General features: G+C 36.6%; 1 protein-coding gene across 1 annotated transcript; it reads right to left on the reverse strand.

Moving 5' to 3' along the window:
* Window positions 1–23037: 23037 nt before the first annotated feature.
* Window positions 23038–25250, reverse strand: LOC147910623 (uncharacterized). The gene has a single exon (XM_087402587.1). The coding sequence runs from the start codon at window positions 24616–24618 to the stop codon at window positions 23338–23340; it is 1281 nt and encodes a 426-aa protein (XP_087258713.1). The 5' UTR covers window positions 24619–25250; the 3' UTR covers window positions 23038–23337.
* Window positions 25251–27160: the final 1910 nt, after the last annotated feature.

A 27160-nucleotide genomic window follows, 5' to 3' on the forward strand; every position in this document is an offset into this window, starting at 1 on the left:
ATAGCGATCGGTTTCAACCTAATATTTTTCTTGGAAAGAAAGAAGTTATAAAAATAGTTTGCGCGGTTATTTCATCGCACAATCTTTCTATAAACGATAGAAGGATTATATAATACTGAAAGATATTTTTCTAAAAGATTATATTTATTATCTTATATCAGCTTTATACAATAATTCATATAATTGTTTATATCAACTCGAAATAAATTCGAATAGTCAATTCAATATAATATTATTTTAGACAGAACTACTTTCACTTATTGTTATTTTATACAAAGTATTAATATATAATATATTTAATATTATTGTATATGTTAATTATATGTTTCTTCCATTAGTAGGAAACATTAATAATTAATACTCATTTCAAAACATATGTCAATGTAGCAAACACAAGTTATTCACGTGTAGAATATATTAAAAGGAATAAATTTACAATATATTTCGACCCTTATTTTGGGTATCATCTTCAATATAGTACTGACAGTCAGTAATGGCCTATTCTGAATAAATGTTTTATTTCCTGATGTCCTTTTTTTATTATATATTATAATATTAATGACATTAATAATAAAGTATAATGTATGAAATATCAAACTCTTCAACAATTAAAAATTTTGACAATCATTAATACCAAACTTGGACCTTTGAGAAAAAACAAATTCAAATTCCTAACATGAGGTGAGGTCGCAGCTCACACCTCGGGAATGAACTAAATTACGAGCATCCGACGTATCGTCTCTCTCGCACATGCAAAAACTGATTGGTGCGAGGAACGGGCAAGCTTGGCCTGTCGGCTGCCTCGTTACTACAAGGCAACGACTCGTAGCGCAGGATACAGTTGCAAATTGAAACTCGTCCGAGAGAGAGAGAGAGAGAGAGAGAGCTGGCGACCCTCTCGACGGGTTGGGAGGCAGGAAAAAAATGCGGAGGGACAATCGTCGGCTCCGGACAGACTCATAACTTATAAATTAGATTCATGTCGTCGGCGGGAAGCGTGTGCCTGTGTGTCGACGTGTCGACGTATAGCCTGGAGTCCGCGCGCGGCAAATATATATTATGACGCCGCGGTCCGCATTCTTTGCGAAACGCAATAACACCTCCCTGTCTCTCTTTCTGCCCTCCACTGTTCCCGGTTGCAATGCTCGCTTCTTCGCTTCCTTCAACGAAAGCGTGCACGAGTATTCACGCACCTGCACACACGAGCTCCTGCGCGCGCTATCATGCCACTCGGACAGGCCTTCAGCAATCTCTCGCGTATATAGTAGCTGTAAACGCAGCGAGGGGAGGTATTAATATTGCATTCGGGACCATCTGGCGACACGGCGGGTTATTAAAATGTAAACTTCATTATCATTCCCCCGCTGTAATTACATTTTTTTCACCTTCGCACGCCTGCCTTCTCACGCCCCCGCGTCCTCGTCGTCGTCTCTCGGCAGTTGCATTAGCGAGATCTCATTTCGATGGAAAAAAAGGGGTGGAACGAGCGAGAGGAGAATCGTTCCTCCCGGGCGTTCGTCTCATTCGAATTCCGAATTTTCCATTTCGATTTCGAGGTTTTCTTTCATACGCTTTTTGTGCCCGACCAGTATTCGCGCGCGCGTCTGCTCGAACAGAGCGAATTTCTTGAGAGCTCCCGGCCGGAGTCCTCTCTGCTCTTTCGATCTACATTTGCTTTTGGAGATTCGATGGACTTTTCAAATTATCTTGTCGGTGTAATTCGCTAGATCCGTACTGCGCGTTGTCGAGAGGTTGTTCGATATCGCTGATTAAATTGCCGATGTTAGGTATCTATCCGCGTTCGAATTGCTGTTTTACGTCTCACGTTCCTCTTTTAATCCACTGCTAAGGAAAGCTGAACAATTTTATGTATACAGAACGCATCAAACGACGTTCGCTTGCTCTTATAATTACTAGGAGTAGAAATTTTGCATTAATTCTGTGTTGGTGTCGGACGTTGAAAAACATGGAATTATTTAAGTTAAAAATTAAGATATAATTTCATATCACAAACCTTTAACCAGGTTTTTTAATGTTTAATAAAAGTTTAGAAAGTTAGGAAAAAAATTAAATGTTCAACATTAACAAACAGTTAAAACCGGACATCTATAATTAAAAGAAGACAACAACATTCGATATGAACCTATTTAGAAGTTGGTATAGAGTTTTTGCTTTTCAGAGTTACTCGCCGAACTTCTCTCTTTCGTGGATATGAAAGATAAATAATAAAATAAGTTGCGGCTCCTGTCCTGGGATGCTTTCATTCAAAGATAAACGTGTATAGGCATCAATTATATTATTATGACATTTTGATTCATTTATTTGCACTACGTAACGCAAAAGGTGTGTGTGTTCAACTTCAATCTGAAAACACACGCTTGTACCTCTACATGCAAGATACAGAGACATCATACTATAATTAAAATTGCAGTGATTTTCACGAGTGATAATTGCGCTTTCGACGGAAATAACGTGCCTTCGTCATTTCAGGGGTGCAATTTTCCGACGAGATTAACCGGTGATCTGACACTAAATATCGTAAGCGACTCGAGATATCGCTTAATGCACCGATAACGACGATCATCCAACTAAACACGCCATCCATCTCCATTGGATCGTTATTCAAACTTTTATTAATATTCCAATTTCCACATACACACGCGATCCTCAATCACCCATTAGCGTATCTCGCAGGCTTATATCCTGTTACGCGATCGCAAAGTATCTCCGGCACGGCGACGGGTCTGACTGATGACCCTCGATGCAGCTTCGATCGACAAATGAAATCGGCGAGCAAAACGCGGTTTATCTCGCAACAATCGTGCGGGTGGCACGGCACGGCAATCGCGGGCGGATAATTGCACGCAAATTGCCTTTTACGATCTCTCGCGCCGATCCGTCGCGATAATCGGCCGTGGCGACGATGGCGACGATGGCGATGACCGCAATAATAAAACGACTGTTTTAATATATCGGTCAATAAATCGCGAATCGTAATTGATAGCGGACGTACAGTATATACGTACGACGGGTGACAATGCTTACGGAAAGCGGTCGGTCGAAAGGCCCGCGTTCGGGATGACACATTCGGCCACACGCAGGAAGTCTGCATTGATGCAAGGACGCGGAAACACAAGGACGTGGTTTCAGGACTGTTCCGCGAGCACACGATAACAATGGCCGACTGTACGCCGCCGTCTGCAACAATGCCTCTGCCTCGGCGGAGCCACTTCGGTTAATTAATTGCCCGGCTCTCTTTGTTGACGAGCGTGTGCGGGCCGCGGATCCCCATATTCGGCGGCTTTCTGCCTGAATTAATTAATGACGATCCGGTCGGCGCGCGAAAAATCTCTAATTTCGACGAGCAGAGGAGCGCGCAGCCGGAACGAAATAAAAGGCGCGTCGAACCAGAATGATTAAATTTAAAATGTCATATGGAATATTATATAAAATATACGTCTCTATAATATGATTATCTTTTTGATTTAAATACCGAGATTTTTTTTGGAAAAGAGCGCAGCATAAATTCTTGAAAAAACGCCATGCCGTCGAGTAATAAACGAATGAATCGCGTACGATAATTGTAGCATTGCCAATGCCGCTCGCGATAGAAAGTTAAAATATGTAATGCGTTTGTTTGCTTTCCGCAGCGATGCGTAACTGCATCGCCATTGAATTGCGTTATGACTGATGTTACGAGCAAACTTTGTAAGCAAAAAGATAGCCATTAAGAGCAACGGTTATAATGCAGCTTCGTGATGCTTTTATGTTGGAAATTTTGGTAATAATAACATTTAAATGTGTAATTGATTAAAATGTTTTTGCCGCACATATTTAGCAGGTATAATTTTCTCGCTATATATAATATACGTTTATTACTCTTCGCAAATGTTCATTTTTCGCGAAGGCGATTCCAAACGATGCGTTCACTCGGCAAAATACTCATCGCCGCATCGAGACAAACGTCGCATCGTGCGGACGGACATAACGTATATTGACGTGACAAGGTGTAATTGTATGCGACAACACAGTTAAGCGCGTCCGTCGAATGCCGTGCATTTTGAATTTGTTGAATATTTAACAAGCGAACGAACGCACCGTTGTCTGATGCCGGCTTTTAGTCGCGGCATCATACCGAGCAGCGTCTGTCTAGACTTTATAAACAACGCTCGTCCACTCCTTCAAATTGCATAGCGGAAAGTGTATCCCTCGAGCGAGCAAGAATATGGAAACTCAGTTTCGTAACTGCCTCGGGGTTAACTTCGAACATGCTCTTATCCTTTCGAAGAGAACTTGGATACAGTTAAAATCAAATTGCGTGAGGAATAATACTGTTTACTACGTTCAATATATATAGTACAAACATTTTCCTTTCAGTTACATCGGTGGACTGCAAAACTGATACGTTACGTGTTGAATAACAGATGTACACATCAATCTCATTTAAAACGTTTAACGTTTTCACGATAGATGGAATTTTATTTATATATATATATATATATATATATATATATATATATATATATATAATGTGTGTGTGTGTGTGTGTGTGTGTATAAAAGCTATTGTAATTCGATACGGAAATTGTTTACGTTTATACAATGCTTTGTACGTTAGTTTTTTACCCCATGTATTGCCTGGGGCATACACACGTGTCAACAGAAAAATTCTATAGAGTACACATATTCCTGATATTTATATCATATTACAGAATTTTTTTGGGATATCGAGTAACGTTTTCGATAAATGGTTTTTTAATGAAGTTATCGTAAAAGAATTAAAATATAAAACTACACAATAAAACAGATATAGATATTATAATATATCTATATTTTTATTTCGAAAATTATACGTATCACATTCATACAATCGCTATGAAACAAAATTATTGATGAAAGAAATACATTTATTTAATATTTGAACAAATAGAGTATGTTGTATGCGACGAACGACAGCTTTAATATTTTATGCAACGCGATAAAGGGAGAAATATAAGATATGTTACACACAGGTAGCTATGAAACTGAATAAAAATCCATGGAACGTCAACCAAATTGTAGAATAAGCCGAATGTATCGATATTCTTTCCGTTCTCCACATTTCTAGATTTGGCTCGAGCTCCAGTTGCGTGTTCGCGATTGGACAATAAATAATTTTACACTGTTCGTATTGTATACAATAAATAATAGTGTATATAGTAGTATGTCGAAATTCGCTCCTATGGCAGAAACGCGTATCTAAAAAATATTAAGTTCGTGCTATTAATAATCTGAGAATTGCATTGTACAGCGAATTTATAGATTCTGTTGTCAGAATAAACATCGGTAAAAAAAAATAATGTATTCACCACTTAACCAAAACATTTGCTGTAATGATTCTACTCAATTAATGTTAATTGATTATTAGATAATATATTGATATATTGCTTTTGATTGTTAATTTCAGTTTTCATTATATTATACTTCTCGTTGAATACTATCATGAAAATAATATTTCTTTTGCATATAATACGCATATTTAAATACATATCATATGCATATTATAATGCTATTTAATATATTTTAATTTTTAATTACACTTCTAAAACAGTAAAAGTATTGAAATTTTGCATACGATAAAATTAATGATTTGTACTCGGGAGTTTTTGAAAATTATTGTATATAGATAGTGTAACAAAAGAATAATTTATCTAATAATTTATCTAATAATCTATAAATTTATAAGAAAAAAGTTAGTAAATAGGTTAATTTTATTTGATCTGATTTATTTGATCTGTGTCTGACCGTTTAAGGTCAAAAGAAAGATGTTTATTGAAACAGCAAATTAATGTGTTATTATAGATATTTTTATGATAATTAGTAATTATTGTAGTATATTTGTGTACCACTTTTACCACATCAGGTTGCCAGGTTATAAGCATGCTTTAATGAAATTAAGAATTTGATAGTCCTCTGACCGAGATATAGACGCAATCAACGTGAATGGGTCCGTGCCATAACAAAGATCGCATTCATGGAATTAGAAAAGACTTTTTCTGCATGCTAAATGATATACAAAAGTCTGAAGGAAGATACGCGATGTTATTTTGCTTTAATTATGTATCTTGTTGCGCTATCTATACACCGCGCCGGTCGGAGCATCAAAATACGAAAGTTCTTCCTCTTTTCTCGCAGAATAATTACGAGCCACTTAATGATTACAAAACAGACTGTATGCTAATTAGTTTCATTGATTGTATTCGCGAGATATAATAGGATAACATTTCAGAAACTGCGATCAGTGGATCCTTAATATTGATTTTTTATTTATCTCAATAATTATCAGTAGTATATCGTTTGTTATAAGTAAAAAGCACGAAAGATATATAAGATACGTAAATTATTGATTAATATAAAATAAATTATGTTTTTAATATTAAGTTTTAATATTAAAAACTAATAAAAAATGGTTATATTATTTCATTGAACTTGGAAAAATATAGGTATTATTTTTTTATCTGCTGTAAATTTAATTGTAAAAATATACATAAATGCATTTATGTATATGCTTTTAACTGACAATGCATGATATATTATCTTTCCCAGAAATAACACACGCAAGGAATCTTTTGTATCTTATCTTAATTCCGATAATAAAAACTCTGATTGAATAATGAAAATATTTTGATAGAATTAATTTATACAACAGAATTATGAATAATAAAAAGATAAATGTTTTTACAAGAAAAAACATTTATCTTTTTCGGTTCATCACAACGAAAAAGCACGCAGATTAATTTGTCAAAATAAATCAATTTAATTGCATAAACTCTCTTCAAAATTTTGTAAAAATGAAATCAAGATAAATGCATTGTTAACGATATTAAAACCTGAATTTCTGATAATGATGTAAATTTCTATGAAATAACGCTGATTGATTACAACGAAATGAACGTCGCTATGAATCTGGCAATAATCGTCATCGTGCGATTAATGCGTTATCGGACGTTGATTTGCCGAACAGAGAAACACGGTTCCCCGAACGAGTGAGCGTTCGCGTATCCGTATCGTGAATGGCAGAGAACAACAATGACTACATTCATCGCATCAAACGCGCAGTCAGCACCCGTTCCCCTGTTGCTCGCGAGCATTTGGTAGAGAGTGATTCTGACACTCGCGCTCTCGGAGAGCTGTTGAAAATCGTCAACCGTTCATTGATTCTGCTCGGTTCTTTTAACACGCCGACTCATCCACGGGCCTGCGGCCGGCGTTGTCCTTTCTCAACTTTTTAAAAGTATATAAGAGATGAAAGAGCATTTAAGCCATTACATTTCTCAGAGATAATGATGTTTACAGAAATAATAATTACTAGGATATTCAATGTATTATGACCTCTTTTTTTCTACAAGAAATCGGCTTCCATAAATCTTTCAAGAAAGTAGGTGGAAAAATTACTAATAAGAAAATATACATATTGAAATAGGATATAGCAAAAAAAGATTTAAAGTTAGAAATTATATTATATATAATATTATAATTACAATTTAGCAAAAGGAAATTGGTAAAATGCATCTTAACGTATAACTCGATTATATATGTATATTTGTTCTGATTTTAATATTTATTTAGAAATTTAAATAATTCATAGTGTGAGATAAGAAAATTAAAAATTTTAATGAGATACATTTAATTTATAGAGTTATACGTATCATTTGTAGTATGTGTAGTGCGAAAGTATTAAACATCCGGCTTATCTCTCAATTCCTTTCCAAACGATTTGTCGTGATTTAAATGCGACGATTAGGAGTCGGTGCGAATCAACATTAGAATGATGCCTTGCATTTAAATTTAAATTTATGACCCTCACGGCGATGCAGAATAAATTATGGCAACCATGCCCAGCGAAAAGTATATTTTTTCAGCTCTATTATAGCTCACGTTGCAGCGAGCGTCGTTCCGCATAACGAGAATACATAAATTACGGTATACAAATACGTATGTTAAAAACCATTTGTCAGGTGTCTATTTCGCCAATTATATATTATGCGTGACTGTTTTGTAAATAATACATCCATAATGCACATCGTCTTCACGACGATGTTAATCATACGACTCGTCGTACAATCTTTTTCTTTTTAAGTGTATTGATATTCTAAAATATTTGGATAAAATTTCCTCATTTTCATTCTTTTATATCAATCAGAGGTACCGTTATCCGTAGAAGGGCGTTTAGTTCCTTTCCAACGTCGAAACTGGTTTCATTGTTCGCGACAATAATGTTCACTGGAGCGTGTAGCTGCTATAAATACGAATGGGCTTACGCATGCAAGTGCAGAAATCACGAATGATCGATCGTATGATCCTATGATCGTACGATCTAGATCCTAATTGCGGTTTGCGCAATAATTAGCTGTGTCGGTAGTTAACTAAACCCATTGGACATTTTCGCGCAATGACAACGATAAATCGTTTAAAGGCGATTGAATATAACGTGAAGAATGAAACAATATGAATTTATTTTAACGCGCGTTAACGCGTTTTTTGTTAACATATGTACGATTTTTACAAATCCTTTTAAAAATCCATGCACTGAATCCAGTAATGATTTCATGTATTTATTCTATGTTAGTTTTATTCTGGAATAGCGTTTTATTCAATAGACTGTTTTTTTTTCTTTTTATCCACATACACTTACGAGATGAGTGTACAGCGTAAATAGCTCCATTTTCGTAAAAAAGTTTTTATAATCAACTGAATAGCGATACTTATACATACACCAACTACAGGTTTATTTTTACGCAAGTTTGCCTTGTTTAAAAATGTTTGTCGGAGAATAATTGCGTTGCAAAGTTTCGTAGCCTTCAGTTTCTCGCCGTCGTTAATTCCATACATAAGTTTGCAGTAAATAAATCCTATTAGAGCGCGATTAATGTGTTATCGGACATTGATTTGCCGAACAGAGGATGGATGTTTATTATTATTATCCCATTTACAATAATGTTTAATATTAAACATATTATTAACATAATTAATTTTCCCAATATTATATGATAACTATATATATATATTATACTATATATATATATATATATGTGGGTGTGTGTGTGTGTGTGTGTGTGTGTGTGTGTGTGTGTGTGTGTGTGTGTGTGTGTGTGTGTGTGTGTGTGTGTGTGTGTGTGTGTGTGTGTGTGTGTGTGTGTGTGTGTGTATGTATACATATATATATCTGTTGAAATAGTCTAATATATTTCAACGGTATAACATTAAATACTGAAACATGTCGAGGAATATAACAGTCGTTATTTTAATAACTTTTTATTAATTTATAATAAATTTCAAAAAATTATCAAAATATTATACAAGTAATTCCTAATGATAAACAATTAAGTATGAGTAATTGCTCCCGAATTAAATGCAGAAATCATTGGATAACTTTATTTTCCATATAATTTCAAGTAGACGAGATTATGGACAAATATTTAAAAGTTACAAAGACATTCCAATCTTGAAAATTAGTAAATTGTGACGAATAATATTATTTCGTGAAACTGCTTGTAAAAAAGAGTCAACTCCAAATTGATTATATAATATAATCAATTGACAAGATATAATCTGTTATTAATAAATAAAATATTAATAAATCAAATCTGTTTTATTCTAATATAGTTTAGATATTATATATATATATATATATATATATGTATATATATACACATACACACACATATGTTCATAATTTTAGATATAATCTCAAGTCACGTTGATTTATTGATTTTGTGTTACTCAACACAAAATGCGCGTTTGAATTTTATTACTCCTATCTTATCCGCTTGAAAATAATATGTAACTGTCTTATGTCACTTTAATAGTCACGACGCCCCTATCGCCAGACCAGACTTTGCCGTCGAGATCGCCGCCAGAGCTCTTAATCGACCGACAAAAAAGTAACGGGTAGATATGACGGGAGAGCCGACGAGGGAACACTAATATGAACCATCCACAACCGACGATTTTGCCGGCTATCGACGCGACTTTATATTTTTCGCCGCGTTGTTAACCCTGAAGGTCAGGGGCTCGCAGACTTTCAACTTCGATAGTAGGTGACTACGTACGTGTCTTATATCGTTTTGTCACGGAACGGGATAATAGCGTATAGCGTGAAGAGAATGGACGAGACGGTATCGAGCAAATATGCAACGAAGCAGGGGCTCTCATCAATTACAATTTTGAGATGCCTGATACTAATATTTCATTGCTGATAATTGCTTATCGTGATCACTTTGTGAATAATTTTTTATTTGATATATTTTTTATTGTTAGCCGTATAACATAATCAGTATACTTTTGTAAGATTGAAACCTTATGATATTAGTTTTATAAACAGATTTCTATCTTTCTATAAGCATGTATGTAATATCTGTTTATATTACATACATGCTTGTAGAAATATACAAAGTGTTTTAGGATTTTTTGTTTATCACAAACTTTAACAAGATTTAATCAGTGAAAATAAGAAAAAAATGTTACATAAATATAGGTCTTAAAATGTTTTATTGAAAAGTTAATAACAAAAAAGTTATAATAAAAGTACGAAATATATAAGTAAGAAATAATTTTACCAAAGTTTGTAAATTTTTTAATTATTTAAATTTAAAGTGCTATCCGTTCACATCTCAATAGAAGTTTAATATCTATATAATTTTGATTTTATTACTTTTCTTGCAAGGATAGAGTGAATCTTTATATATGAAGGTGACATTCTGTAGATATCTTATCTTCTATTTGATATTCTTACGTGCACAAGAAAGATGACTAGTATTACATAACAGTTTAATAGAATTGTATTTTATTTGTTATTAGATACAAATATATAAAAATTCGATAGTAATATTAATGTAAATAAAAAATTCGATATAATATTATAACAAGCTAAATAATAGAAAACGAAGATTTAATGAAATTTAGAGTTTGAAAAGTGTTTTTCAATGCAAAACAGATTTTTAAATACTTCAGACTATTGCATGACAGACGCGAAGATTGACTTAATGAAAGTGAAATAGCATTCATTCTGATAATCGGCGGGGTAAAGTTCATTTCCGTGTATCGCGGTGTTGAAAATTTGCTTTGTCGGAAAGTCTGATCAGAGTCCGTAAGAGATGCATGGGAACGTAAAGGTATTCGTACTTCTGATAGGGTTGTGGATGGCGACGGGTCGGAAAAAGGTGCTCGGGGATGCGAGCAAAAAAGAAAGTTATTTACTCCATGTCGTTCGGTGCAACGCGACCTCCGCGATATTAAACCTGCCTGTGATTTACAAACGTGAAATTTGATTCGCCTTGCGACGGAAACAATGACCGATAATCAATTTTTTTTAACGACAAAAGATACGCCGTATTGTTACTTGTTGATATATAACAGTAGCAGTGAGACAATATATGCGGTTCTAATAAAAAAGCCTCGTACCGTCGTGCATTCGAGTCATGTTAGCTGCGCTTCATGAATGTTAAGCTCGATTTAACCCTTAATTAGTTTGATTAGTGGAGGTTCAGCAAACCTCAGAGAGTAAACAAACGCGTGTAATATTATTAGCGAGCACGCACATGTGTAACATATAGCAAGCGTTTTTATAGAGAAATTCATGTGACATTTAATGACATGAATATATTATATTACGTCTTACATAATAGAATTACAATTGTTTTTTCTTCATTTTAACTATATCATGTTGACAGGTTTGAGAGAGATGAACTTTGCTTAAAAAAGAGCAACGCGTTGCACTAATTAACTATTAAAATATTTTGATAATTAGAAAACTGAAATTTGTATAAAGGCAAGCGCCGAACGATTTTGATGGAGAAAAAGAGCAAGTTTAATTTAATTTTGAAACTTACCTCTCTCATGTTTTTTAATATTCAGATGTTTAAGATTCAAAAACTAGTATCGACTTTGATATCATTAATCTTCTTTGAGTTGCAAGGCTTTGGTACTGCTATGTCAAAATAATTAAATCTTAATCAATCAGATGTTTATGTATCCCGGGAGGATATTAATTTTGGATTTAATGTTCTGTGGGCACATAGCCACGAATATTTCCATAATATCGTAGTTATGATTTGGAAGCGAATTAAAATTAAACGTATCGAATGTAATATTAATTAACAACAGCGTCGCGTTGCAAAAGGTAGTGCGCGCGAGAGGCATATCATAAATATGGTTTCGCTCTATTAATTACGCTTTGCACTTTTAATTAAATTTCTACGTTGCAGTAGCACGCCAAGGAGACACGGCATAAATTAGCACGGCTTGCGCAGCCGTTGCTCGAGATGTGCTAATAGAAACGTGCTAAAGGATATAAAATGACGCGGTCGGGCAGCAACTCGTTTCTCCGAGACGGAGAGCAAAGTGAGAAGCTGCATTTGCGAGTGCATTTGTTAAAATCTGACACGTCGTCGGTTTAATACGCTTGCAATATCGGGTTTAATTCGCGGGTTCTCAAAATATTAGCGCAACAGGTATCGGTCGAACGGACACGAGTGTACGGTCGATTATCGTTTCTTACAGATAGACGAGCGTGCGCGTAGCGTAGCTACGCTCGGATCATTACACATTGTTGAAAAGACAAGGGATCGCTTTGTTCCCGAGGTGGTGAGTCTTTAGCACCACTGCTCGTCTCCGTCGCTATAACTCTTCCGTTACCGGGCCACGGTTATCAGGCTCGCATATTTTATGGAAGCGTTAACACTTGTCTCAAACGAGGTGCTGTAATTGGATGCTGTTATTTTGCTATGGCGAAGTGTGCGTCGTTGTAAATTGTGTCTGACAGGATGTGAGCTTCGCGAGATAGATTCCCTAACGTGAGCGACAGCTGCTCTTCGGCCGCGATTTAAAATACTGATTGTTAAACATAGTTGATTCTACACAAGTAGAGAAGTCGGAGAACGAATATGGGTACAGTAACATTATTCATAATTGACGACGTAATCAAGTAACAAATCAAATTACAATATGTGTATATTTCATCCGAGCTTTGTCTTGTGCAATTACGTTTTAAAATTAATAATCGAGTATATAAACTTACGTTTGACGTTTGGTTGAAATATGAGAGACTCGAGTTCGAATCCTGGCTGAAGTAATATTTTTTGCAATAAAATCATTTATAGGTTTTAAAATGCTTATCAATATTATTGAGATCTTTCTAAGATTGACCTATGAGCAATATTAATAAATTAATATTAATAAAATAAATTGTCACAATTTAATTTATGATATTACTACTCTAGTTTAGTTGAAATTGCGTTTCAAAATTGAAAATTAAATTCGGCGCCTAGTTTGTAGGATGTGCATCATATAAGTTTATACCGAATTATTTAACCACCTAAAAATCCAGCTGTTTAGAATCTTTATTTCCTATTTGTTATTTATTTATTACGGTCTTAAAAGATACTTTGTTTAATATTGTTTAAACTCATATTAACACTAGAACCGCCAATAGTATCCTGCTAGAACTGCTGAAGTGCCAATTTGGTGATTTTCCATTTTTGTTTTCTGCACTCTAAAAAATAGATGTTTATATAATTCTCACTGTTGGTGTTATATTAACACCAATATGATGTGGATTTAACACCATGGGTGTTAACTTCACACTGGAGTGTGTCAGTGAAAAGTCATTTTAGTATTATTTGCATCGGTTAGAATTTGTTTATATTCACACATTTTCACTATACTGTACTATATATCTAATACAAAAAAGAAAAAAAATTGGAATGATTAGCGAAACTAAAATATCAGCGGTTCTAATGTTAAATGCCGCTGCTCGAAGTTTTTCTCTTTATTGGGGAAAATTTATGTTCCTCCAAATGTGTTTACCAGTTCACAGTTACATTTTGTATTTACATTGAAAAGGCCTCGTCATAAGAATTTATGTAGTGTACCTGCAAGCGTAGGTACGTTTAGATGAATTATTGCCGTGAGATTGAAAAAAAAGGACGGTGACAAAGAGAAACCTAGTTAAAGTTCGAAGGGCCCGTTCTACCTAAGGGAACATCATCGTAGGGAACACTCTTTACGCCACGGCAGTAAAGATAAGTCGAAAGGGATCTCTAGAGATGACATACGCCCGAGAAATGCAACGAGAATTAAGATTTACAGCCAGTCGTATAACCATTGTAGCTCGGGCATTGCCATCGTGCTCAAAATATGTACGTAACTAGGGTCGGAACGACTTCGAGGTGGGCGCCTTTTTCCGACTTGCGACTAAACATAATATAGCCTTGTTGGCTCTTACGCGGTTATAAATATTTATCGAGGAGTTACATAGCGCGAGCATCTCAAGTGTTTTATTTACTCTGTGCGCTCGGCGTGTTGCAGGCGTGTCTCGATTTACGGCCGCGTGCTGTAAATAAGCCGATCACTTAGCTGTCCATTTTAATTCCTCGCGAATTCCGATGTAATGAGGCCCCCGCTAGTCCATGAGTATCCAAGCCTCGCATGGAAACAGCCTCGCGAGCCCGCGTATATTTAATTAAATTCTCATTCTGTCACACGAAATATCCTAGCAATCGTAATCGTAACGACGGTTGTAAAAATTCCACCTCGCTGCTGGCGGCGCATTTTGGATTTCACGATCGAGGCGAAATCCGTAGGATGTTATATACGTCCAAGAAGATATCGTTACGACGTACCGGCGACAATATAGGAAACAAGTTACGATTCACCTTCTTAAAAATCGGCTATCCCTGCGGAGTCATCGACGCCGCAAGAGCAGGAAAGGAAATAATTTCTCGAGGTTGGTAGACAGGCAAGCAGGCAGGCAGGCAGAGGCAAAGGCCGGATATCGTAACGTTCGGTAGGCCCTTAAAACAGCGCTTATTGATTTATTTTACGAGGATCGTAAACTCGATCGGTCCTCTCGCCGATGGCCGGTCGCTCGTCAATGAACCCGCTCGCGCCTTCGTTCGTCACCGTTCGCGATCGCTTGGCCGGCGAAGAAATAAAGAAGGAGAAAGAAAGAGAAAGAAAAGGGGCAGGAGTGGAAAAAAAAGAACAGTAGCAAGGGTGACGGGAGAGAGAGAAAGGAAAAGGAACTTTCGTTCGAAAAGAGTGCGGCTGCTCTCTCTCTCTCTCTCCACGACAGGTTCGGAGATATATTGTCGCGCGTATATTTACGAGGAGCGGGAGTTATAAATCACGGGTTCGTCTGCTTACGCGAGTCCGGCCGGCCCGGGACGGACGTGCACGTATATATGTACACTCGCACGGGTCGGAACGTGTAGGTTACCGTGGACGGTACCCGCGCACGCTCGCTCGCTCGCGCGGTATACACGTACCGTTAGCGCTCGGCCGACGTCGGCGTAATGGTTTTTCGATAATTGTGTAACTGTTTCACATCGCTGCCCGGTGAAACACGGCGCCGTAAACGCTTTAGAGTCTTTAACGACCGCGCCGCGCCGAGCCGAGCCGAGCCGAGCCGAGCAGAGCGCGCGATACCCCTTCTTTATTCTCTCCGTTGGTTGCCCCGACGGCCTCTATAGCACACGAGGATTTCCTCGTTTCTCCATCCATTGTGATGTGACGCGTGCGCAGAATAAGAGGCTTTGCGGCACGCTCTCGCTCTCGCGCGAACCCGCTTCGTGACGTCTTCTTCACATCAGCAGCCGCGTGCGGGAGGAGCGCGTCTCGAAATTAGCGCCTTCGGCGAGCGAGAGTCACGTAGAGATGCACGTAGAGATACGCGTAAAGATATGCCTGCGATTAAGGTTCTGACTTTCATATCGCTAACGATCGAATATTCGCGCTTTTGCTAACGCGAGTTTCCACAGTTTTGCATCTGTGCAGTTTACATCATCGATTTATTCACATATATATAGCAACACGAATCTCGTATTTGTTATCATTTGTGTTGTTCATTCGATATCGCTAAACGATATACATTAAATACGTTCGCTGAAAGAAGAAATTATGATCTGATATTAAATACATTTTCCACAGAGTTAATCTAACAAATGCATTAATTTAATAGGTATATGAACGCAGTTTGGTATACCAACATAAAATTGAATAAAAAATAGCTCCGTTAGTGCAACGAAAAATTTTTTATGATAGAATTCCAAACGATTGAATATTCCTATTTTATTATTAAATAGCATATACGTATTTCTCTCTTTTTCTGTCTCTCGCTCTCTTAAATCAAAAAAGTATAACGTGATCACGTGAAATATATGAGTGGATGTTTAAAGAATGCCACAAATAAATTAATTTAATTGTAACGGGCAATGCTTTGATATCGAGAACGGAAAATATGTAGTGGAATATATTCACGTGAAAGAAAGTCATTTGACAAACGGAACGAGGTTCTTTGAAGATGACTGTAGCCCGTTGAGATCAAAAGGCACATCGGACGACGGTCAGAAGTACATGTTTTATCTCTACGTTGTACCATCTTAACTTCTCCACGTTCTTGAGAAGCGCGCACGGCACTTTACGACTCCCATGGAGTCTAGGCGGTTCAAGGACTTTCTCGACCAAACAGAAGTGCCCTACATGCTGACTCTGGTTTTTCCAAAAAGTCCTCGTCGTAAGATTCTGCGATTTTTCCCACCTTCTCTGGATTTTTGAAGTCGTTTTGGTTAGCCAGACGTTGCGCCAAACTGAAGCAAGATATTGAATCGGGAGATTGCATCAAATTTCTTTTGCGCGTTTAACTCTTTCAACTTTTTTTTTTTCAAAAACCTGCCCTCTCCATGTTGATAAAAATACTTCATGGAACATTTCTTCGAATAAAAAAATTAAAGATTAAAACAGTATTTTGCATTTAATTATGGAAAGATAATTTTTCCACCATAGTTTTATTTATAATTTATATCTATATAACATTATAGTATATTTTAATTAGTTTTATGAAATTCTTCAATATATTCTATCCAAATAGCTAAGAAATTATTATACTTGAGCTTTTTTACAAGCTGATGATAATGTTGAGTTATTTTAAATAGATTCTAATTAGTAATTAGATATACTTTTTCTATATTTTAGATCTATTCATTTTCTATCAAGCTTTTTGCGCATTTTTAAACAAATATACTATCTCGCGATAAAAATATATTAGCAATTAAAGACAAGATGTAACTCACAGGTATTGCAGGAATCAAATGTCGATTCGAAGCATATCGGCGAAAACTTGATCAATTCTCAAACATCTTGGCAACAAGTCTACGTCTTCGTTGCGCATAGTAATATCCCTGCCTTAACTTTTAGTTTCTGACGTGATCCCCTGCGAATTCAACACACGGATTTCCATTTCGCTGTTGTAGCTTTCCTGGTGCGTGATAGGAATAAGGAACATTGACATTGATTATCGCCATAAATAGCGCCGCTGCTTGATTGATCGAGAATCAAACGGCCAATTTGCTACTTTTACCTTTCGTCAACGCCACCGTAACTTTTCCCGGAAGGGGTGGTTCGTTTCATCATCGTGATATGACGGAAACCTCCGGCACTACTTGAAGACGGAAAGTTCAGAAAAGTATCTCGCTTAAATATTCATCACGCAAATAAGTCGTTGACGGTTATTTATATGTTTTCCCACCGTGAAGAAGCAATTACGCCCTTGCAAAGAATTTGTTTTCAATTTCTTTGGCAGTGTCAGATGTATCGATTGCATACATTCACTTAAACTAATAGAAAGTTACGTATTATTTTATTGCAAAGATTTTTACGTTGATCCTCTTTTTATTTGCATGTGATTAAATATATTAATTTTTCACAGAGAGATAATTTCTTAAAATTATATCTAATTAAAAAAGTACAAGAGTTCACTGTAATTTGTTTATTAGAGTCACAATAATTAAAAATATATAGCTGTACATTTTTAAATGTAGTAAAAAAGAGAACAATTATTCTGCTTATTCTGAAAGACAATTATTAAATGTACGTGAGTAAGTAAAGTTAATGTTATATAGATAGATCTATTCCTCCTGAAAAGATAAAAATTTGTTTTGCGCCGTCAATTATTCTAATTATCTAATTATCTATTTCATTATTGTAATGGATACTCTGCGTGATGACAATAAAAAGTATTCCCTCGATTATAATTGCAAGTGGCGTCTATTCTCCCAAGGATCGATAAAAGGGTGAACGTGCGGATTATCGAATTGATTGGACACTCGTTGCTGCTGAGAAAAAAACGACATCTCGCAATGGGCCAATTCATTGTTTTTATATGTATCGATTTTTATTACATCGACGACGTCCTCTTAAATTTATTATCGACACCTCCCCTAAAAACGTTTTGCTTTTATGAACATTGTTGTTGTCTGTAATAAAGCGATGTTTCTTTCAACGACATAATCCGGTGAAGTAACATCTCGCATACGCGACTCTTTCTATATGCTAAGCAATAGTGTTTCGCGCGTCGTACGCTTCATAAATTAGAAATTTCCACGGTAGAGGTATGTACCGTTTAATCCGCTGTGTATACTCGCGAGAGACAATATTGCACGTACATCGTATACGCTTCTACTTATACACGGTCTTCTCGTATTTCGCCTCATTTAAAATCGTTAGTGTCGGCCCATAAAATGCGGTATCACATCCCTAGGTTCCCTGTATACCCCCTTAATCTCTTTTGTGCCCTTATCAGAGCCGCATACTTAATGCACTTAGAAACCGAGGTCCGTATTCATAACTCGCTGTTAGCGCTGATAATACATAGCATCGTACAGTAGGCCATGTAAAAAGTGTAAAGAAGGTCGAGAACGATATTTAAAAGTGAGTTTTGAGTTTGCGAGGTAAGAAAATATACCAGACGTATTACCTCGAGCGAAATATGATGTATCGGTTAGTGTAGAGACTTTTCTTCTTTTTTCTCTCAATAGAGAAATATACGCAACGTTTATTGCAACACCAGAGGTAATTCCCCGTTGGTTATACTTACGGAAATAACTGTATGGTTAAACACGGAGTTTGAACTTAATACGGAAGTATACATGAATAATAAAAACAGAGAGATAATTTTTGCGGTATATTGGAAGAAAAGATTTTAATAATACTGTATCTATTGTAGCGCTATATAAAATCATTATTGTAAATGTTTCAGGTTAAAAATATTTTATATTTTATAAGATCTTGTCTGAAAAAATTGAGATATATTTATGGTATGTCTCGATTAATATTATTATTTTAGAAATGCGAAATTATCCATTTAAGTGATATATAGATATCCTTTTATTTATGAGGAAGTTTGTTTTAAGATTATGATAAAATAAATCGTAGGTATAATAAATACTAAATCTATTGTTTTAATAATAATATGTATTATACACATACAATACTAATCATTCTGGATATAAATAATTACGAGATTATAAAAAAGTAAAAGTAATTTAATTCCCGTTTGAACATAGATTAATTTTGATCTTGGTTTAACTTACTCTTCTTTTTTAAATTCTTAGTATAATATATCAGTTGTAAGTTTGAAAATCCGCAAGTCCAAGTAGTTGTAAAATAGATAGATAGATAGAGACAGAGAGAGAGAGAGAGAGAGAGAGAGAGAGAGATTTCAGTAAAAAAATACATTTTAATAAGAACGCAAATGGCGAACCAAATAAGACCGAAAAAGATAAGAAGATGCAATGTGACAAAATTTTGTTAAGAAACGAAATATATAGGCAGGACGACACGAATGGCTTTGGTTTCCAATACTTTCCATTATCGTCGATGAGAGTATCGTCTCTGGTAAATGGCAACCTGTCCCTAACGCCTCATGGAAGATCGGAAGCTGAAGTGAACGGCGAAGTTCAAAGTTGTCAAAGTTTCCGAATTTAGTAGCCGCGTGCCTGTCGCGATATTACGTACGGAATTATGTGCGGGAGGCAGTACACGTCCCTGCAAAGCAGCAGGGCGTTATCGATCCGCGAGCGGTATATCGAACTTTCGGGTGAAACGTCATATCCGAACAGTATTCTTCCGCGAAAACTCTCGGCAACTTTAGGTCACCTAATATCCGACGCAATGGTCAACTAGAAACCGATAGCTTTATATCTCGCTACGAATACCGAGGAGCTGGCACGGATAATGTTGCGAGAGCACGAGGGGGAAAATCACCTTCCCGCCCCTGTCGTTACTACATTTTGTACTTAACTGTATCTAGAGTTGAGCGGCCCCGATTCTAAAGCTCGTGTGACGAGCCTCGAAGTAGCGGCAGCAGGTAGAGCTCGCTTTCGTGTTTCAACAGTGTTCTAGAAAAGGAGGAAGAAAAAAAAAGGGGAAAGAGGTTGAAACGCGGAAAGAAGATAAAGTCCATGCTAATCGATTTGTTGCACTTAAGCCGTTGCCCTTAGCCGCATAAATAAGGCGTTTCTCGCGTCCGCCTTTCTCTCACCCTTTCGCGGCGCGCCGTAATATTATCTGGAAGTTAACTTCGGTCCTTTCGGGATACGCGCCGCATGCGTGTATCCACGGTGGAAAAAGATTGCGGCTCCTAAACGGAACTTCATATCCGACAATATCAATTTCGAAGTTCGCAAACTTCGTCGCTGCATCCCTGCGCGTGATACCGAGGGCGTGGGGTCGCGAGTTCACTCGGCTTAAAACTGATAGCTTCATATCCCGGTGTGCGGATGCGATAAAAGGGCTGGCGAAAGGGTAGTCGCAGTGGTAGTCGCCACCGCCGTCGTCGTTGCCTTTGAACGTCTCGCACGCTCGATATTAATACCCATTTCCACGATTGCGGCGTTACCCGCCGGCGAGATCGCCATAATTTCGCAAAATTGGCCGCCGCGGGACGTTTATAATGCGAAGCGGCACGTAACCCGAGCCACCCCGTGTATCTTCACGTTACGTATCGCGGAGCGATAAAGTTATAATGATTAAAAGGTGACGACTTGATAGCGCGCGCCCTCGGCATAATGCCCCGCTTGCTGCGAATAAATTATGGAATTTGCGTACGTACACGTTTTCCCACATATGCCCGCATATATTGAAGTCTTATTTTACGTTTTGCTCTTCGTCTATTCCGCTCGTCTATTTTCTCGTGCAACAATATGCGTTTCTGCGAGCATGCTATTGGTGAATATTCGCAGATTATTGTACGCGTTGCATGCATAAAGGGTACATTAACGGTTATGTGATATGGTTATACGTGGATATAGGTACTCTGCAACGTGTTATACATCTTTCTCCCTCTCACTCTCTCTCTCTCTCTCTCTCTTTCCCTTTCACACAATGATAGTGACATCGATATCTGATTTCTGAAGTAATTTTTCATTAAGAGTTATTAACATTTCACACATGATTCTGAATAATTACACAGTTGTGTGTGTGTATGATATTTATATATTATTTTATATTTATTATTATATAAAATGAAATGTATATTATATAATTATCTTAAATGTATATTATATTATAATTATGAAATTAAAATATATTAATTTTAAGTTTAAGCCTATCCAAGTTAAATAAATAATCGAATGAAATTATGTAAGAGATTATTATATCATCGCATAGGGAGCTTAAAATATTATAAACATAGAAAATATTTAAAATTTATTCGCAATTTTTTAAAATTACATCTTTTTCCGTATCTCTTGATTCTGGACGTTACTTAACGTGATGTCTTTGAAATTTACTTATCTTGACCAGAAATTTTATCAAATTGACTATGTTAAAGGAGAGATCACAATTCTATCTATTTCTTATCTCATTGCATTGAAGAGGACTTAAGAGTCGAAACGTTTGCACGGCTGAACTGTTTGTATTTTTTATCCTGTAAACACTATATAATTCAATAATAATCATTATTAATATTTTGATGCGACTCTCATCGGCAATTCTAACTAGTTGTGATTTATTGAATTTATTCTTGAAGTCAATGAATTAAATTGTGTACTTGAAATTATATTATAAACATAGACAAAAAGATATAATAAATTTTTCAAAAAATTCAAAATTTAATCATCTTCATCTTCATTGAAATTTTTATTGAGTTACATTGCTTTCATAAAAGAAGTTTATCAAATTTTAAGGATACAGATTTATAATAAAAAAAAAAACAACAAAAGTTTTACGCAACAGATAATAGAGATGCCTCTCGTAAAATGCATTATCAAATTTAAGGATTAAGCTAATTTACAATCTTGCATAATGGCGGTATAAATAATGAAGAGGATAACGGGGGAATAATGCAGCTCGTGTATAGTACTGGACGGCGATGTTACTCTTAAACCAGCAAATTGCATTTTACAAGTTTGCGAGTTCGGACGCGTCTCGAATTTAAGGTGAGCCGGGCGATATTCACGGTTCGAGAACCCAGACAATGGCGTCGGAAATTTAATCTCAAGTTTGTGACTAGCGCGTTAAACGAAATACGTCAAATGTAATTTAATTTGCGAAATGCTTCTGGCCCATAATAACAAATTCGTTTCTGGAACGAAGGAGATACTCGCGATATTATTATAATATAACGTTAACTACTTTTATGGTAACCCTACATCACGCAATGAAAGCATTACATGGAGCAATAAATATTCCCGCGTTGAGCGTATTTATTTATAATTAAAATTATAATAAATCTAATTATAATTATAAAATCGTAAATTTTTATAATTATACAAATCTAGTCGAACTAATCTTAAAAGTATTAATGAAAAAGTGTTATTTTTTAAAGAAATCATGAATTGTGCCCTTTTAGTGCCACAAAGTTTGCATAATTTTCTATTATTAAATACAATTTTATATTATTAAATACAATATTAAATACAATGTAACTGAATTCGAGTATCTTGCATAAAGTAGATTTCAAACGTGATATTTGAGTTGTTCTGGAATTTATTATTCATTTCCACAAATTTTATATAACTAAAGAAAGATAGAAACTAAAAAAAGATATTAATTGTCGCTTAATAATGCAAAATCTTAATGATGCAAAAAGTAAAATTTATATTATTACTTTTTAATTTAAAAATTATTAAAAGATTTGTAAAAATATATAGATTTTTTTAAAACGATTGCACAAAAATATATACTAACATCTTTGAATAAGATCTTGAAAATTTTATTATGCTTATATATAGATTATATTAATTAAATTATATTACATTAGAAAATTTGTAATTCATATTAAACAATTGTGAATAGAAATTAGATCGGTAAGAATAAATTAAATAGTGGAAAGAATTCTATATTTTCAATTAGTCAAAGCTGATTTTCGTGCTTAATTTAATTAACTATAATTTTTTGATGTGCAAAGAGTGATCCTAAATTTAGCTAATTTTGTGACTCGAATTTCGAACTGTATGCCAGACGATGCTTTTCCGAATCTTGGTCGATGAGCACGCGTGTGGTATGCCGATTGCCGTGACGATCAGCGATGGAAACTCGCAGTTGTGAGCAAAATAGCCTTGTGGTCGTTGTCGCGGCGCACTGCTGACAGTGAGCTGACCTCTTGAGGTTTCGGTGAAACGTACGCGTCGTGTAACATTGAGTGATGACGAGACTTGCACGTGGAACACGTCCTCGTCGACTGGCACTTCGCGAATGTATGAGAGCCGAGGCAGTTGAAGCACAGCCTGTGAGTTTCGGCGACGGCCTTGCGGTCGACAGCGGATTTCTTCTTGAATTCTTCACACACCATCACGTGGTGCTTACCCTTGCATAGGGCGCATTGTGAAGATTCGGTGTATTTCTTGACGTGATGCGACTTGGCAGATTGCGACGGGTTGTCGAAGACCTTGAGCGATTTTGGTTTGGCGGCTTTGAGAGCACGTGCCCTTTGGTTTATGAAGTTCATCAGCTCTTTGAGAGTGGGCATGTCGCTCGAGGCGCTTGAGAGTGACTCCCACTCCAGGCGAGTTCTTGGATCGAAGAGCTCGACGACAAGATGATTTAGTAGATCGAAGCCATGAGAGCCGATAGGCCTGTCGATGCTCTCCTGGCCGTTGACTATCCTGGTCAGGGCGTTGAAGATGCGGTTGAGCTCCTCCTCAGTTTTGCTCTTCATCTTAGCCACGGCGGTAAACTTGGAGAAATTGGAGCGTGATAACTCTTTCTTATTTTCGTACTGCTCGCTCAGCAGCTCCCATGCGCGTGGATAGTTGTCTCCGGTCACTGCTAACGATCGAATCAGTTCCTCAGCAGGACCCTCCAGACAAGTTTTCAGGTAATGAAATTTCTCGATTGCTGAGATTGATGAATTGTCTCCCACAATGGATTGGAAGAGGTCTCGGAATGTAGGCCAGTCTTCGAATGCGCCAGAGAAAGAATTAATCTCGAAGCGAGGCAGCGACGGTTTTCCGGAAGACTCATTATCTTCTGTTTTGGAAGCTGAACTCGGTTCCTTCGCCTTGAGTTTCCGAACATAGTCGAGAAGGAGACTTCGTTGCGTGACGTACGTCACTGTCGCTGAGTTAGCGACTCTGGTCGAGTTGTATTCGCTCTCCTCGAATGCATCTTCAAGATGCTCTATGATGAGCTCATGCTGAGCCTCAAATTTCGCCCAAAATCCATCCAGAAGACCGATGCATGTCTCGGCGGCTGCCAGCGTAATGTTCGCTGCGCCGAGCCCTTCCAGATCTGATACTGACTGAGCCATGCGATTGCGAAGGTCGTTTTGCTTCATCAGCAAATTCTGCAGTTTCTTACCCATCACTCACTCTTTCTTTTCAGCACTAGCAAACTGATGAACGCGATGCACTCGACACTGCGGATGCCGGCGAGTATCCGGCTCGAAGGACCAGAAATGTGCCGGAATGCACCGCGCGGAAAGATTCGAGTGAGAGAACGGCACACGGTTGATATGATACACGACAGTAAAGAGAGTAAAGAAACTCCGTTTCTTTGTAATTTAACAAAAGAATTTTCTTTAATATGCACAGTTACAAATTCAGAAAATATAATTAATTAAATATTAGATTAACAGAATATTAAATGCGGTCACCTTTTCCAAATTGTATTTGGAATCGCGGATGGAAAATCTCGGCGATTTTCTCGGTACTTCTCGAAAAGATCTGTCTTATAGCGGTTTTCACTAAGCGGTTAGCACGGCGGTTTTACGAAACGATATAGTAGCGAGACTATGAAGGAGGAACGGCGAGATCGAAGTATTTATTGCTTTCGGCCTGGGCTTTCTTCTTGGGAGAAATCCAATAAAATTTTGCCACAATCGTAATTATCACGTGGCATTGGTTGTACAAAATTGATTGGCGCTTTCGATTCTTTTCTAACGACGTTCAACGTAACAGTCATGCGCGACAGAAAATCCGTACGTGGGATTGATGACAGCGCGTGACGTATTCGTCGGAGCGCGGCGCTCGCGTGCGCGAATTGAATTGTTCTAGAACTTCGATGGTCCGTTGCCGGTGCCTGTTTGCGTGTACCGAATTGTTTTGAAAAGACTAAAGAACGACGAATCCCTGACTTTGACGAGGCTTAAGGTCAGGCTCGAGATGAAATCACGAGCTCACCTTATGCGTGCGTTCAATAACAATTACTGTCGGTCGATCGAAAGAGTTCTTACTTTTTTCCGAATTACCGATCTCAAACAATGCTATATATATATATATATATAATGGTATATTAATCTTAGAAAAAATTTAAGTATGAATTTTTTTTCAGATTAATGTTCCATTATATAGTGAAAGTGGCTTTGGAAATACAGGGAAAATGGTCAAATTCCTATAACATTTCCAATATTATTCAAGCACTGTAGATGCAAAAAGAAAGTTAATAACAGTGATTAACTTTCTTGATAACAATGGGATTTTCATTAGAATTAGAATAATTTTCTTATATCTCATCTCTATTGTTCAATTTTTTTAAAGGGGTGAAACTATTCTCAAAAAAGTTTGTGCTGAATTTCTCGAAAAACAAATGTAAATACAAAAAAGTACATCTAGGCTTTTTTTATGCAGAAACAACTTTTATCGTAAATTTACCCTTTTAAAAAATTAAGCAATAGGGATTGGTCAGAATATCATTCTGACTAATTTTGATGAAATTCCATTTTGTTATCAAGGAAGTTAATTAACTTTTTTTGTGTCTATACTGCTTGAACAATATTATTGATAATAATTTGACCATTTTGCTTCCCCATATCTCCAAAACTACTTGCTTAACTTCAATTTTTTGAAATTAATGTCCCATCACATACATAGTATCGTTTGGCATACAGATTAATTTGAAATTTGAGCGCCACAAAATACATAAGCCAAAAACCATGTGTTTTTGGAATCTTTGCAAATACACTTTTCAGTTTTATAAATTGCGCGGTTCGATTTATTGGACTCGAAACGCAATAAACTGAATTCGTTTTGACGAAAATAGAATTCTTTTTATTATTTGATTTATATAATTAAATTATGAAATCTGTAACTCGTATAATGTCAAATTGTGAGATTCGTTTAGAATTCGCGGTTTCAATTGTCATTCAATTTTTTCGTTTTTCATTTTTAATCGTCTTATATTTCTCCTACAAATCCGCTCAGATGTATCATATCACGTTGAAAGAATAATATAACTTTGGTATAATAAATTCGTACGAGATTTTTCTTCGTCTCTTGCTTCTGAAAGAAATATGATCGACCTAAAGATATAAAGAAGATAATGATATTAATCGAGCGGAAACACGTTGGCGTATATCGAGCGAAATTATGAAATCGCGTGGGAGCTCTCGAAATTTCCCCTTACCGTTGACGTCTTCCGTCGTAATAAATATTTCACACCGATGCCTCTCCGTTTCCGTCAGCAGCAGCAAAGAGTAGAAATAAAAAGCCGCGTAACATTCTTTCATCTCTTAGACGTGAACTTAAGGCGTGCGCGCGCTTAACGAAAAAGCGAGTTTTAGGGCGCACTGGTTACGTACATTTTTAACGAGATCGGCGGAATTCTCAGATACGATGCCTCTCCGCCGGAAACTTTCAAGCCGCTCACGTCTTGGAACCGGTTAGATCACACGGCGAAGATCTCGATGTGGCCTCTTTTCGGCTGCTACACCTAAAATATGCATCGCCATTATCATCGATGCTGCAGTTCAATTTCGGACGTCCGGCGATTGGCGGGTGGGTAAGCGCATCGCGTTCTGCCTCTTTCCTTGCCATCCTTTCGGCATAAGTAAAGGGTGGCCCGTGTGGTAAGGGTGTGACGAACGGGTGTACGTGTCAGCACTGCAAACCACCCTCATTTAATTTGCT

The sequence above is a fragment of the Acromyrmex echinatior genome, chromosome 2 (assembly GCF_024713525.1).
Source record: "Acromyrmex echinatior isolate Ae372 chromosome 2, ASM2471352v2, whole genome shotgun sequence".
Taxonomy (NCBI): Eukaryota; Metazoa; Arthropoda; class Insecta; order Hymenoptera; family Formicidae; genus Acromyrmex; species Acromyrmex echinatior.